At 58.1% G+C, this 12,570-nt stretch overlaps 2 protein-coding genes across 2 annotated transcripts in view; one reads left to right on the forward strand and one right to left on the reverse strand.

The window, feature by feature from the left end:
• Nucleotides 1–16: 16 nt before the first annotated feature.
• On the forward strand, nucleotides 17–5,220 carry LOC309391320 (F-box/WD repeat-containing protein 7-like). The gene is made up of 12 exons (XM_081951638.1): nucleotides 17–151; nucleotides 237–695; nucleotides 894–979; nucleotides 1,060–1,198; nucleotides 1,452–1,586; nucleotides 2,681–2,804; nucleotides 2,903–3,039; nucleotides 3,445–3,558; nucleotides 3,640–3,821; nucleotides 3,921–4,146; nucleotides 4,274–4,484; nucleotides 4,820–5,220. The coding sequence occupies exons 1-12, from the start codon at nucleotides 35–37 to the stop codon at nucleotides 5,086–5,088; spliced, it is 2,199 nt and encodes a 732-aa protein (XP_081807764.1). The 5' UTR covers nucleotides 17–34; the 3' UTR covers nucleotides 5,089–5,220.
• Nucleotides 5,221–5,312: 92 nt separating this feature from the next.
• DNHD1 (dynein heavy chain domain 1) overlaps nucleotides 5,313–12,570 on the reverse strand; it is a 70,180-nt gene continuing 62,922 nt past the window's right edge. Inside the window, exons 33-41 of the mRNA XM_081951631.1 lie at nucleotides 10,735–10,913; nucleotides 9,370–10,338; nucleotides 9,107–9,281; nucleotides 8,939–9,025; nucleotides 8,598–8,799; nucleotides 6,805–6,989; nucleotides 6,568–6,720; nucleotides 5,772–6,490; nucleotides 5,313–5,692 (exon numbers count right to left, since the gene is read on the reverse strand). Coding sequence (XP_081807757.1) covers nucleotides 5,348–5,692; nucleotides 5,772–6,490; nucleotides 6,568–6,720; nucleotides 6,805–6,989; nucleotides 8,598–8,799; nucleotides 8,939–9,025; nucleotides 9,107–9,281; nucleotides 9,370–10,338; nucleotides 10,735–10,913 — 3,014 coding nt within the window. The 3' untranslated portion in view covers nucleotides 5,313–5,347. The remainder of the gene's footprint in view (nucleotides 5,693–5,771; nucleotides 6,491–6,567; nucleotides 6,721–6,804; nucleotides 6,990–8,597; nucleotides 8,800–8,938; nucleotides 9,026–9,106; nucleotides 9,282–9,369; nucleotides 10,339–10,734; nucleotides 10,914–12,570) is intronic.

Genomic DNA, 12,570 nt, shown 5'->3' on the forward strand with positions numbered 1-12,570 from the left:
GGCGCGCGGCGGCGGCCCGAGCGCGGCGGAGGCGATGTCGGGGTCCGGCTCCAGCAGGATAGATGTCAACCGGGCCGGCGCGGCGGAACTGGAGCGGGCGCTGGTCGGGATCGGGCGCCGGCGAGCGCGGGGGATCGTGCGCAAGAGGGAGGTGAGCGGCGGCTCGGGGGCGGCGGCGACTGTTCCGGGGCGGGGGTCCTGCGGACGCCCGCCTGACCACCTCCCGGCCCGCGCAGGAGCTGCAGGGCTTCGGCCGCCTGGAGGACCTTCTGCGCGTCAAGGGCATCACCGCCCGGACCTTGGAGCTGAACCGCCAGCGCCTGACCTGTTCGCACCGCCCGGAGACTCCCGACGGCCCTCCGCCACGGCGCCCCGACGCCGACCAGGGTTCTCCGCGCGCCGGCAGGGAGTCCGCGGGGGTGCGCAACCTCGCCTCCCCTTCGCAGGATGGCGGAGCGCAAGGACCGCGCGGGGAAGTCGTCGCCGCCGTCCGCAGCCCCGGAGGGCCGGAGTGCAGTCCTGAGCGCGGTGGCCGGCCCCGGTCCCCGCGAGGCAACGGCGAGTCGGAGGAGGAGAGCGACAGCGGCGACGAGGCGGGCGGCGACGGCTACTTCTACTACACGGTGGACGAGCGCTGGATCGACTATGTGGAGCGGACGGAGGGCGGGGGGCTCCTCCAGCACTCCCGGCCCAAGGTAGGGAAGGCGGGGCCGGGGATGCCAGGAGCCGGAGGGGCTTCGGGGTTTTGCGACTTTGCAGCGTCGGCAGGAGCTTGCTTTGATGGCGGCTGGGCGGGGGCGCGGAGCCTGCTTGCTTCGGGAGGGACCGGTCGGGCTCCTCCGTTTACCCCAGGTGGCTGGGGCCGCTGAAGTCCTGGTCTCTCCCTGCTGCAGATGAAGCGCAAATCGGAGGGCGGGGCCCCCGAGGGCAGAGCTCAGTCTCCGGGGAAGAAGCTCTGCAAAAGTTCCGAGCCGGGCAGGTAAGGGCCCTGGGAGGGGAGGGTGTGTGTGATGAGAGGCAGGAGTTGGGACAAAGCGACTGACCTGGCTCTCTCCTCAGGATGCTGGGTCCCTGCATCGCCCGGCCTGCGGCCACTTTTGGGGATCTCCGGAATGCCAAGGCCAGCCAGGCGCGATGCCGGCACGTCCCCCCTGTGGCTCCACCCCTTGAGCTGCAGGACTGGTTACGCACTTTCCAGGTCAGCAGGTGGCTGACTTCTAACAATGAGGCCCATCAGAGGTTTTGGGTTTTGGGAGGATTGGCTTTGTGGGTTGTGGCCCTGGCTGTGTGTGTGTGTGTATTTTCTTTCTATGGGGTGTTTGTGGAACATGCAGTAGGTGCCATGAGCATAAAACATTTTTAGCTGCTGCTACTGTTTGTAGAAATGGACACAAGAACAAGCTTTGTCCTTTTTCTACTCCTCCATGTACCCTTCTTTGACTCCCTGCCAGCGCTGGAGCGGCCCAGAGAAGCTGCTGGCCCTGGACGAGCTCATTGACCGCTGTGAGCCCCCTCAGATTAAGCACATGATGCAGGTGATCGAGCCCCAGTTCCAGCGTGACTTCATCTCACTTTTGCCAAAGGAGGTGGGTGGCCTGTGTGGAAGGAGGCCTCGCATGGTGCCAGGCAGGCGTGATGTAGTTGAGAGTGGGTTGTTTGGCACAAAGCAAGTCTTTTTACGGAAGGGGGAATGTGAATGACATCACCAGAGAGTTTTAGGCAGTCCTACTGAAAGAGGAGAGCAGGAACATAACTAGAAAAGAATAAAGTCTACTGGAAGAGGGAAGAATTGCCTACTATTCAAGAATGGACGCTAAAAGTAGTAAATCCAGCAGAGATGGATTACAACATATTTGAAGGACCATTCAGATGAGAAATATAAGTTGGAATGGAGAAGATGGATTGACTATATTCAAAATAAATATCGGACTAGGAAATTTCAATTAGCTTATGAGTGAAGGCACAAAGAATGTTACAATTTACCTAAAGTTAGCTTAACAAAAGGGGAATTAAAGCACAAGAGGAGGCAAGATGTCAAAGTCAGTTAGCTTATGTTAGCGTATGATTGTTAAATGTTTATACCCTGTATTTTGCTCAGGGAGGTTGGGGGGAGGGAGGGTCGGAGGGTGAGAAGGGGAAGGGGTAATATTTGTAAAATTTGTTAAAACCTTTAATAATAATAAAAAAAGAATAAAGTCTGAGGGGAGATGAAAGTAGAGCTTCGGTTGTGCTACTCACACAACGGGCACAAGGAAATCAGGGCGGGCCAGAGACCATGGACTTCTGCCTTCTGGTGATGGTAGCCAAGAGGGCTTGTGAGGTGGAGCCTGAAGGTGGCAAAAGCAGAAGGCATTAGAGGCCAGTGGGCTGAGACAGCTGCAGGGGGGGCATGTCCAGGTTGGAGGCTGGACTCTGTTCCTGGCCAGATCCTTGGCTACGGAGCAGACCTTCAGAGGGCATGGAGGAGTCTGTCCAGCTTTGCAGAGCCATCCGGAAAGGTCGCCAGAGGAGAAACGGGGTGCTACACAGCACTGCCCCTGAGCAGTTATGGTTATTGGAATGGCATCTAGCTGGGCAATGATCCTGTCCAAAGGAGGGAAGAAGCTGCCTGGTGGGCTGAGTGCACCGACTGGACTTGGATTGAACAGTCCCCAAGTCACAGCTCTCCCTTCCCTTCCAGCTGGCTCTCTATGTCCTCTCCTTCCTGGAGCCTCGGGACCTGCTCCGAGCTGCGCAGACGTGTCGCTACTGGCGCATTCTGGCCGAAGACAACCTGCTCTGGCGTGAGAAGTGCCGCAATGGAGGTGGGGTCCGGGTTCCGCCTTTGCTTTACTCTGCTGTTGCAGGGAGGACTCCCCCTGGCCATCCTTGCCCTGACGATGCCACCCTGGTCCCTGTGCAGGTATCGATGAGCCACTGAGCCTGCGTAAGCGTCGGCTACTGAGCCCGGGCTTCATGTATAGCCCTTGGAAGCTGGCCTTTTTACGGCAGCATCGCATTGATATGAACTGGCGTAATGGAGATGCCCGGCCCCCCAAGGTACAAAGAACCTCTCCCCCCCCCCCTCGAAGATCGCTTTCAGCCGATAGCCTTCTTTTTCATCTTGCTGGCACCGAATCTACCCTGGGGAATGTAAAGGCTGGGGGTAGGGGGCGGGAACGTGGTCCCTTGAACTGGTCTTGATGCCCCTAGCGTACTCAGGGGGAGGAGCTGCCAATGAGGAGGATCCAGAAGGGGGCAGACGAAGAGAGGAGTCCTGGTTGCTCACCTCCAGAGATCTCATTCGTCCATGTGTAAAGATGGGAAACCCTGCTGCAGGCTCTGTGCACACAGCCATTGGTCTGGGGCTTGCTCCTAGTGGCAGAGCTTAAGGCAAGCTCTCCTGGACGAAGCCTCTCCACGGTTGGGGCTGCAGCTTGCTTCTTGGTTCTGTGCCCGGAACAGGTCCTCAAAGGCCACGATGACCACGTCATCACCTGCCTCCAGTTCTGTGGCAACCGCATTGTCAGTGGCTCTGATGACAACACGCTCAAGGTTTGGTCTGCCATCACTGGCGAGGTGAGCCCCAGTTCAGCTTCTCTGACCGGGGAGGCCTTCCTTGCCCTGCCTGGCCCTTCTGAACCTCTGCTTCTCCCACAGTGTGTGCAAACTCTGGTAGGACACACCGGTGGCGTTTGGTCCTCCCAGATGAGGGACAATATCATCATCAGTGGCTCTACAGACCGGACCTTGAAAGTGTGGAATGCGGACACGGGTGAGTGTGTGCACACGCTCTACGGTCACACCTCGACTGTGCGTTGCATGCACCTCCACGACACAAGGTAGGGGAGCCTGGGGCAGGAGGAGGGTGTCCGGAAAGCCGGCTTGGGTTTCCTGTGGTGCCAAACCCGAGGCTGAGGCTACTCCCCTTCCCTTGGCAGGGTGGTGAGTGGATCTCGCGACGCCACTCTCCGTCTTTGGAATATAGAGACCGGGCAGTGCCTGCATGTGCTGATGGGACATGTGGCTGCTGTGCGCTGCGTCCAGTATGACGGGCATAAGGTGGTGAGCGGGGCCTATGACTACACAGTAAAAGTCTGGGATCCGGAGACAGAGAGCTGCACCCACACTCTGCAAGGCCATACCAACCGGGTCTACTCCCTGCAGGTGAGGCTCTCTCTCTCCTTCGCTTCAGGAATCTGGGAGCTGGAAGGGGCTTGGGGAGGGGTGGGGGGTGTCCAGCCCAGCCCTCCAGAGCTGCTCATTTGCCATTTTGTCTCCTACCATTGGGCAGTTTGATGGCACCCACATTGTGAGTGGCTCCCTGGACACCTCAATCCGCGTATGGGATGCCGAGAGTGGCAACTGCTTGCACACCCTAATGGGGCACCAATCCCTCACCAGTGGCATGGAGTTGCAAGACAATATCCTCGTCTCTGGCAATGCCGACTCCACCGTGAAAATTTGGGATATCAAAACGGGACAGTGCTTGCAGACCCTCCAAGGTGAGTGAGGCAGGGGGCCGAGACTGGCAGAGCAAAGGTCTCCAGAAGTGTCCCGGGGTAATCTCCCCAGATGGAGGAAGTCTGCTCTCACATGTAGGGTCCAGCACGAGGGAAGGCGGGCCCGAGAGCTGAGCATGGCAGTGGCCTCTCTGCAGGCTGCTTTGGGGGAAGTGCCAGTGGCATCAGTGGCTGCTCTTGCAAAGCGAGGGCTGCACGCCATGCCTGGAAGGAGCTCTGGCGGCTGGGTGTGGGGGAAGTGAGGCCATGGGGAGTGGTGGCTTCACTTGGAAGAATGACAAATGTACAGTCCCACCTTCCCCTCCTCCCCTTTGCAGGACCCAGTAAGCACCAGAGTGCAGTCACCTGCCTGCAGTTTAGTTCCAAGTTTGTCGTGACCAGCTCAGATGATGGCACAGTCAAGCTGTGGGATCTCAAGACGGGGGAATTTGTGCGCAACCTGGTTGCCCTGGAAAGTGGGGGCAGTGGAGGAGTCGTCTGGCGCATCCGTGCCTCCAACACCAAGCTTGTGTGTGCTGTGGGCAGCCGCAATGGCACTGAAGAAACCAAGCTGCTGGTGCTGGACTTTGACGTGGACCTGAAATAAGGGACTGGACTGTTTGGGGAGCCTGCGGGCCAGGTGGCCCCAGTGGGGGGCGGGGGGGGCATGTCCGAGGTCACCTTATTTATAACTGATGCAGCGGGACCTCAATGGCTGGCAAAGGGGGAGAGAGCACTGGGGGACTGTTTTGTACACACTCATAATATATTGTTTTATTTCTGTAGTTATGGTGGCAATCTCTCCACCTACAAGGAGGGAGGGTTGGGACAGCTTGACCCCAAGATTTCTCCCTTGTGGTGGCTTCTCACCGCAGAATGCTGATGGCGTGAACCCGCTGCTGGGTGCACAGCTCAGGAGGCATCTTGGAAGGGAGAGCCAGGTGCATAACGACCCGCTGACTGCGGAGGTCCAGGGCTGCCTGGGGGGTTCCCAGGTACACAGGGCATTGATACTTGTCGGGGACAGAGGCAGCCACCCAGGGCTCTTGGCTGGCTTGCACCCAAACCGAAGGCAGCTGGCAGGCTTGTGCCGATTGGCTCTCCTGGAGGTGGCCGCCGTGGGCATTCCAGCCAGCGTGGTAGACCTCCAGGCCACCCAGGTAGATGCCCTTCTCAGGGGCAATGCTGGGGGGCAGCAGGCTGGGCAACACCTGCAAAACCAAGGAAAGGAATTCACAGCCGAGGGCTTGAGCCTGCCCCTCCCCACCCTGGCAACAGAGCCGCCCTCACCTGCTGGTCCAGGCGGAAGCTCTCCAGCTCTTGCTTCTCGGCCCAGGCTGTCTCTTGGAGCAGTGCCAGGAAGAGGCGCTGTGGCTGCTGGAAGGCTGCCAGCTGGTAGCAGACCACCGGCTCCCCCCCAATGGAGTGCAGGTAGCGGCACAGAAGCTCGCCCCGCCGCTGGAGCGTCCCCAGCCAGTCCTGCAAGGGCTCAGGGCCAGTGGGAGTGTAGGGGAGCCAGTGGCAGGGCAGCTGCTGCCGCTGCAGGGCCTGGAGGACAGCGGTGCAGCGTGGGGAGGAACAGGGCAGTCCCTGCAGGCGCTGCTGGATGCAGGCCAGGTCCCTGCCCACCTGCTCCAACACAGCCCGGAAGGCGCCTGCCTCCTCCAGCAGGAAGCGCTGTAGGGGGCGGGCCTTGGGGCGCAGATGCCCGAGGGGTGGTCGCCCTCGGGCTCCCACCTCCCAGCCACATTGCTCCAGCTGCTTCTGCAGTTCCTGCACCACCTCCAGGCCTCGCTTGACCACCTGCTCCAGTGTTGTCGGGGGCCGGCAGGTCCAGCAAGGCCAAAGGTCCTGGGACGCCTTCAGGGCTGAAAGCAGGGCTTGGCTGCGCCTGGCCAGCATTTGAGTCTGCAGGCTGCTGCAAAAGCCTACCCAGGTAGGGTCCATGGGACTGGGCAGCTGCTCCATCCGGCCCTGGGTGGCTGCCGAGGCCTCATCTTCGAAGAGCCCTTGGGGGAAGAAGGAGCAGATCAGGGCCGAGCCAGCCCGGTTTCTGCGGGAGAGGCTCTGCACGGCCACCTCTTACCTGGGCCTGTGTGGCCGATGACCGCAGCCAGGAGCCTCTGAAGGCCAGAGCCGGGCAACAGGTGGGAAGAGGGAGCCAAGCACTGCTGGCACAAGCTCTCCACTGCCTGCGCATCCCCCTCATCCAGAACATGGCCTCCGTAAAGGATGGTCCCTGTGGGTAAAGAGAGGGACGGAAGATGCAGCCCCCTCTTTAGGTGGGGTGAGCTGGTGGTCCCCAGAGGGGGCTCCTTCCTACCTGCCAGCTGCAGCTGCGCTTCCTCAGAGCTGTCTGCCATCCAGCTCAGCTTCTCAAGGGCCCTGAGGCCTGCCAAGACCTCCCCGTGACTCCTGGTGGGACAGAACAGCAGGGACCCCGGCAGTGCTAGGCGGCCAAGGAGGAAGAGGAGCCAGCAGCACCGAAGGAACCTGGGGAGGGGGAGGCTTTGGGGAGTAGGAGATCCCTGTCAGGCCTTACTCCTCTTAGGAAGTGTCTGGGGGCTCTTGGGAAGGCTTTGTCTGTGGAAAAGGGAAGGGAGGGCCTAGCTTGCACATGGGAAGACCCCGTGGGGCCCAGGGGTTTTGCGCAGTGGCCAATCTAGAGACAGGCCCAGCTGCTCTTTCACCCGGGGCCAACCCTGACTTTGCACCCCAAAGTGCTTGCCCTCCTCAGCCTAGATGGGCCCTTTGGAGGTGTCAGTTAATGCTGTGCAGCTGGGGCGCAGAAGCTGCTACTCCTGGGGAGTCAGAAAAGCTCCCCTCCCCCTGGGCGGCTCCAGGTGGGCTATGGGCCCTGTGAAAGATCCCCATGCAGGAGCAAAGAGGGCGAAGGGATTTAGTCAGGTTTGGTTGAAAGGGGTTTTGAAGGATGTCAGCAGCCACAACTGGGACCCATCATTAACTGAAGCGGTGGCTAATTGAAACCATGACTGTCCCTTGTGGACCCTATTTCAACCTTCCTTCGTTTTGCAGAAGCCTGCAGTTCTGTGGGGATTTGAGGGGAGCGCCTAAGAGAGAAAGGCTTAAAGGGAGACCCAGCTGAGGTCTCCAGGGCAGCTTTTCCTGTGGGGTGATGGAAAAGACGGAGCCGGTCAGGAACCCTGCTTTTCTCAGACCCCTCCCTCCCTCCATGTGGCTCCCAGAGATGGGCAGGGGGCCTTAACCAGCAGCTTCCTTAGCCTTCAGAAATGCACAGGATGGTGACCCCCGAGTCAAGTACAGTTGGTTGCCACTAGATGCCCAGACCCCCGCTTGGCCTGGGTTCCCTTCTGCAGAGGGGGTTCCTCGGGTTAGTTCTGGGCAGCCCAGCCAAGCAAGGGCATTGCCAGAGTGGGGGATGGCGGCCGGGCCCTCAGAGCGGAGGGATATGCTCAGCCTGAAGAAAAGGAAGGCCAAGGGCTGCGCATGGGCCGCCTGAAAATGTTCTTCAAACGTCTTTAACACACAGAAGGAGTGTTCTCCGTGGCCTCCAAAGGCAGGACCTGAATCCAGAGCTTGGAAATGAGGGGAGAGGATTCAGGTTTGGATGGACATCGGGGAGTTCCCGAGGAGGAGATGGTCCTGCACAGAGCAGGAGGCTGGCTTCCCTTCAACTCCCTTCTAGCTTTAAAATCAGAGATGGCGATTGTGTTACCAGGATACGAATTAAAGGGTTTTTTTAGAAGTGTCCTCCTGGACGAAACTTCTGAGGGGGTCTGCAAGAGGAGAAGCCTTTCTACGATGCAGCACACACACACACACACACACACACACACACACACACACACACAGCGGCAAGGCCCTTTTGGCTAGCCTTGAAAGATTGGGGGGGGGGGGAGGACACTGCCCACCTCCCTTCTGAGCTCTTGATGCCCTGCTCCTTGGCCAGACAGACAGACAGGGAAGAGGAACCAGACGCTAAGACGTCCCAGGGACGCAGAGACTTGAGCGGCTCCTGGATCCGTTCTAAGCACCACCATAGCAGTGACCTTCCCGCCATGTGGCAGGTGAGATCCAGATCTCCCTCCCTGTTCCCCTCCAAAAGCCCTATGGGCAGCCCCCTGACTGACTCACCAGAGGTAGGAGGCGGCCTGTGTCCACGGAGCGTAGTTCTGCCTGTACAGCAGGACCCCGTGGAGGACGAGCAGCGAGAGTCGCTTCTCTGTGTCCAGGTTCTGGACCTGTCCCTGCAGCCACTGGTGAGTGTGGGTCAGGATGCCTTTCAGCTCCAGAGGCATCTCGCAGAAGAAGGTGGTGGCACTGCGGTGCACGGGCCCTGGGCATGTGGAGGAACAGAAGGGCTGATGGGGCAGGGAATCAGCTGGGGCACTCAGCCCTTTGCAGTCCACATCCTTTCCCCTTTCGTCTCTGGGGGAGCCCCTCTTGCCCTGGCCCCTTCAGGAGAACAGCTGTACCTGGCACAGAGTTGTGGGCGTCGAGCGTTGTGATGAGCCAGAGCCGGAACTTGGGGTTGACTTCCAGGGTCCCCACTTTGCTCAGTCCTGCACCAGAAAAGAGAGAGTAAGGAAGTGTACTCCTGAGCTCACCGTAAATGAACTTCCCCAGCCCTTCTCGCCTCTGACCTGCTGTGGTAGTCAGTACCAGGTCCAACTGCAGCAGAACCTCAGGGTCCCAGCTGTTCAGCAGCTGGCAGTTGTCCAGGACCAGCCACTTCCCCTTCTTGGTGCAAAAGGGTAGCGTTCGCTGGACACGCCGGGAGGCATCTGGGGTACCAAAGGAGATGACCACCACTCTCCCCTGCAGGGCAAAGCAGCCAGTGAGGGGTGTGGAGATCCCATCGGGTCTACCCGCCTCTTCCCTCTCTTTCCTGCCAGGCCCCACTCACCCTCCGTCCCCGCTGGGCTGCCATCTGCTGGATCCAGAGCAAAGGATGCGTAAAGGAAACCTGCGATCTGGCCGGGGCCCTGACCAAGATGATGGGCTTGTTGGCGCGGCTGTAGGAGTAGGGATTGATGGCTGCCATTTTTTCAGTGAAAGACCAGCCCAACAAGCAGGTGGTAAGATCAGAGACCAATTGGCACAAGGCTTCGGGGCACAGAATGCGCCAAAGGATGGCACGCTGGAAAGGGCTGAGGTGCACATGGCTGGGGCACAGAGCCGGCCCCACCACTGTGGAGGGCAGAGAGAAGTACTCCTGCCACTGCACCGCCTTCTCGGCCAGAGAGGCCAGCAGTCCATGGAAGCCAGGAAGGTTCTCCAGCAAGGCGCATTCCTCCCAAGCCTCTGCACTCACCCAGTCGGGGCAGAGCAAGCTGGGCTCCAGGGGCAGGAGGAGGGCCTTGGCAGCGGGGTCTTGCAGGCCCTGGGTGAAGGCCAGCCATTCCAGAGGGCTGACGTCCCCCGCCACTCTCAGCATGGCCACGGCTCCCAGGAAGAAGTAGAGTGGGCGGTGTGCCTCCTGCAGGCAGGGCAGGGCCTGGGTGAGCAGCTGCCAGAGCACCACCCTGCTGAGCTCCAGCAGCCGAGCCTCCAGGGACTCCTGCTTGCTGGCCTCCTGGCGCTTGGCTGCGATCAGGGCTTGCCGCACGCGGCTGACGCAGAATTCGGTGGGGAAGCGGTAGAGTGGGTGCAGGCGGCCCACTTGCTGCAACGCCTCGTGCAGCCCCACTGCCAGGCAGGCCACCGGCCGATACCTGCCACACAGCACAGCCTGGTCCTGGTACTGGGAGACCATGTGCCTGTGCGTGGCGTGCAGCGCTTGGATCTGGGTCTGGAGGAGATGCACAATCGGCATGAAGTTCTCTTCCTCCAGGAGCGACCGCTGCGGCTGTGAAATCAGGTCCATCAGCTCCTCCTGGAGGGAAGGTGGGCACAAGGGAGGAGGACATTGTGGGGTTGGCCCAAAGGACTGACCAGGCTGGACCCCAGAGGGGAAAGGGCTGGCCCCTTCTTTGCCATAAGGCGGGATTAGGAAGCGTCCCTTCCCCCTGCCGCCTGCCCCCTTGTTCCCTGCTCAGCTTCCAGAGCGGCCAACAAAGTCTGTTCTAAAACCAGTTGCCAGGCGGGAGGTGGCTGGGAGCCTCTGGCTGGCGTGTCCTGGCTGGGGAGAGGTTGACCGAGGTGCTGGGTTTTTAGTTTTTGTTTGGTGGCCTGGTGGTTTTATGGTCATGGTGAGCCAGCCAGCCAGCACTGTGTTTGAAGAAGTCTAGCCATACAAGTCTCAAAGATAGGTTTCCACCCAGGGAATCACCTCCGTGGCCTCCAGCTTGCCTTCCAGCTGCAAGATCCCGAGATACAAGATCTGCTGGTTCTTCCGGATCTCCGGGCGCTCCACGTGCAGCACTTCGCCCAGCAGCCGGTCCTCCAGGGCCCCCCGGCTGAGGCTGAGGTCGATGAGGTTCAGCCTCTTCAGGAGCGAATGGTCAGCCTCTGCAAAAGGGAAGAGGAAGACAGGAGGGGTAGCCCACCAGCTCCCCACGCTCCTCCCTCTTTGGTACTGTTGGTCTTGGGGTCTTCACCTCATTTTTCAGAATTTGCCAATTCTCCTTCAGAATTTCCATTCATGGAAGATGATTTCCAACTTTCCTCCCGTTTATGAAATAAATTCTCTTGAAAAGTTGAAATGTGACTCCCATCAGTCCTCCCTACTGGAATACAGGGAATCCCAGGAGCCACTTTTCATCAGCTCCCCTCCCCCGCCCCATTCACTCCCTCCACCCTCTCAGGAATAGGAAGAGGCCGGTCGCGGGCTTCCCGATTCACCTTATGGAAAAGCACGCAGTCTGCTGACCCACTGGATCTCCCACTCGCTGCAGTTTGATTCACAGCTGATGTTCAGAGCTGAAATCCCCTCTCGCCCCCCCTCCTCCCCAAGGGGGTGGGCTTCTTGGATGCTTGTATTTGCAAAAATGCCTCAACCGGGTCACCCTTGTTCCTTTTTCCTTTAATGTTCACCCAGATGCTTCTCCTTTCCCTTTCTTCTTTCCTTACCTCTCCCCTCCTCCTCTCCTCCTCTTCCCCTTTCTACCTTCTCTCCTTCTCTCCTTCTCTCTTCCATCTTCCTCTCCTCCTCTCTATCTTCCTTCCCTCTTCCTCTCCTCTCTTCCTCTCTCTCCCTCCCTTCTCTACTTTTTTCTTTCCTCCTCTCCTTTCCCTTCCTTCTTCCCTTACCTCTCCCCTACTTCTCTCTACCCCTTCCTACCCTCTCTCCTTCTCCCTTCCACCTTCCTCTCCTCACCTCTTTCTTCCTTCCCTCCTTTTCCTCTCATTTCCTCTCTTCCTTTCTTTTTCTATTGTTGCAGGTATCTCTTCCAGCTCTTAATTTATATTTTCTTGGGGTGGTATTTCCGCAAACCCAAAAATCGTCGAATATCATTTCTTGTTCCTTTTCCTTCTCTCTCTCTCTTTTTTTTTAAAAAAAGAATATTTTTCTTTTTTGGACAGACAACACATAACACATAGAACCTTCTTCACTCACACACAGCCTGTCGTTTGGTTGCAGAGTTTTTGTGCATCATTTCCATAGTCATCACTTCCAATTGTATATAAAATCACAAATCACCAGTATAGTATATATGTATACATTACCCAGATGCTTTTGAGATGAGCGGTCACAAAATTCCATCCTGGGCAGGTGATCATTATGGATCGATCATTCTTAATATCAAATCATTCTTGCCATAATGCGAATGTTCTATCAAGAATGATCCCTTTCAGGGAGGGGGAGGGGTCTGGTTTTTCTAAATAAATTATACCTTTCCAGCAGTATATTTCCACACCCTTCAGGAGTGGGGGGAGCCCCTTTTCCCTCATGCACAGTCCTCCTCATGGTGGGCTGAACCTCATGAGGCCCACCACCCATCTGGTTATTTCTGTCATTCTCCTCTTTTATACAGTGGCTGAACTCACAAATGTGACTCTGGGTCATGTATAATAAAAACAAGCTATTAAAAAGATTAAAAATTATTCCATAATAAAAACAAACAGGGAAATAAATCCCTTACGCAACTGTCCACCTTCTCATCCACACCCTAAACCTACCCAAATTCTGTGACAGCAATTTGGGTAATCTTGGTCGGTTTCTTTC

The sequence above is a fragment of the Natrix helvetica genome, assembly GCF_964273705.1.
Source record: "Natrix helvetica genome assembly, chromosome: 4".
Lineage (NCBI taxonomy): Eukaryota > Metazoa > Chordata > Lepidosauria > Squamata > Natricidae > Natrix > Natrix helvetica.

Bases quoted from the DNA above. Each gene is read 5' to 3' on its own strand.
- LOC309391320 (XM_081951638.1), top strand. From the start codon at position 35: ATGTCGGGGTCCGGCTCCAGCAGGATAGATGTCAACCGGGCCGGCGCG. The intron at 1,587-2,680 runs GTGGGTGGCCTG...CTTCCCTTCCAG, and splicing joins TCTCACTTTTGCCAAAGGAG to CTGGCTCTCTATGTCCTCTC. The intron at 2,805-2,902 runs GTGGGGTCCGGG...GTCCCTGTGCAG, and splicing joins TGAGAAGTGCCGCAATGGAG to GTATCGATGAGCCACTGAGC.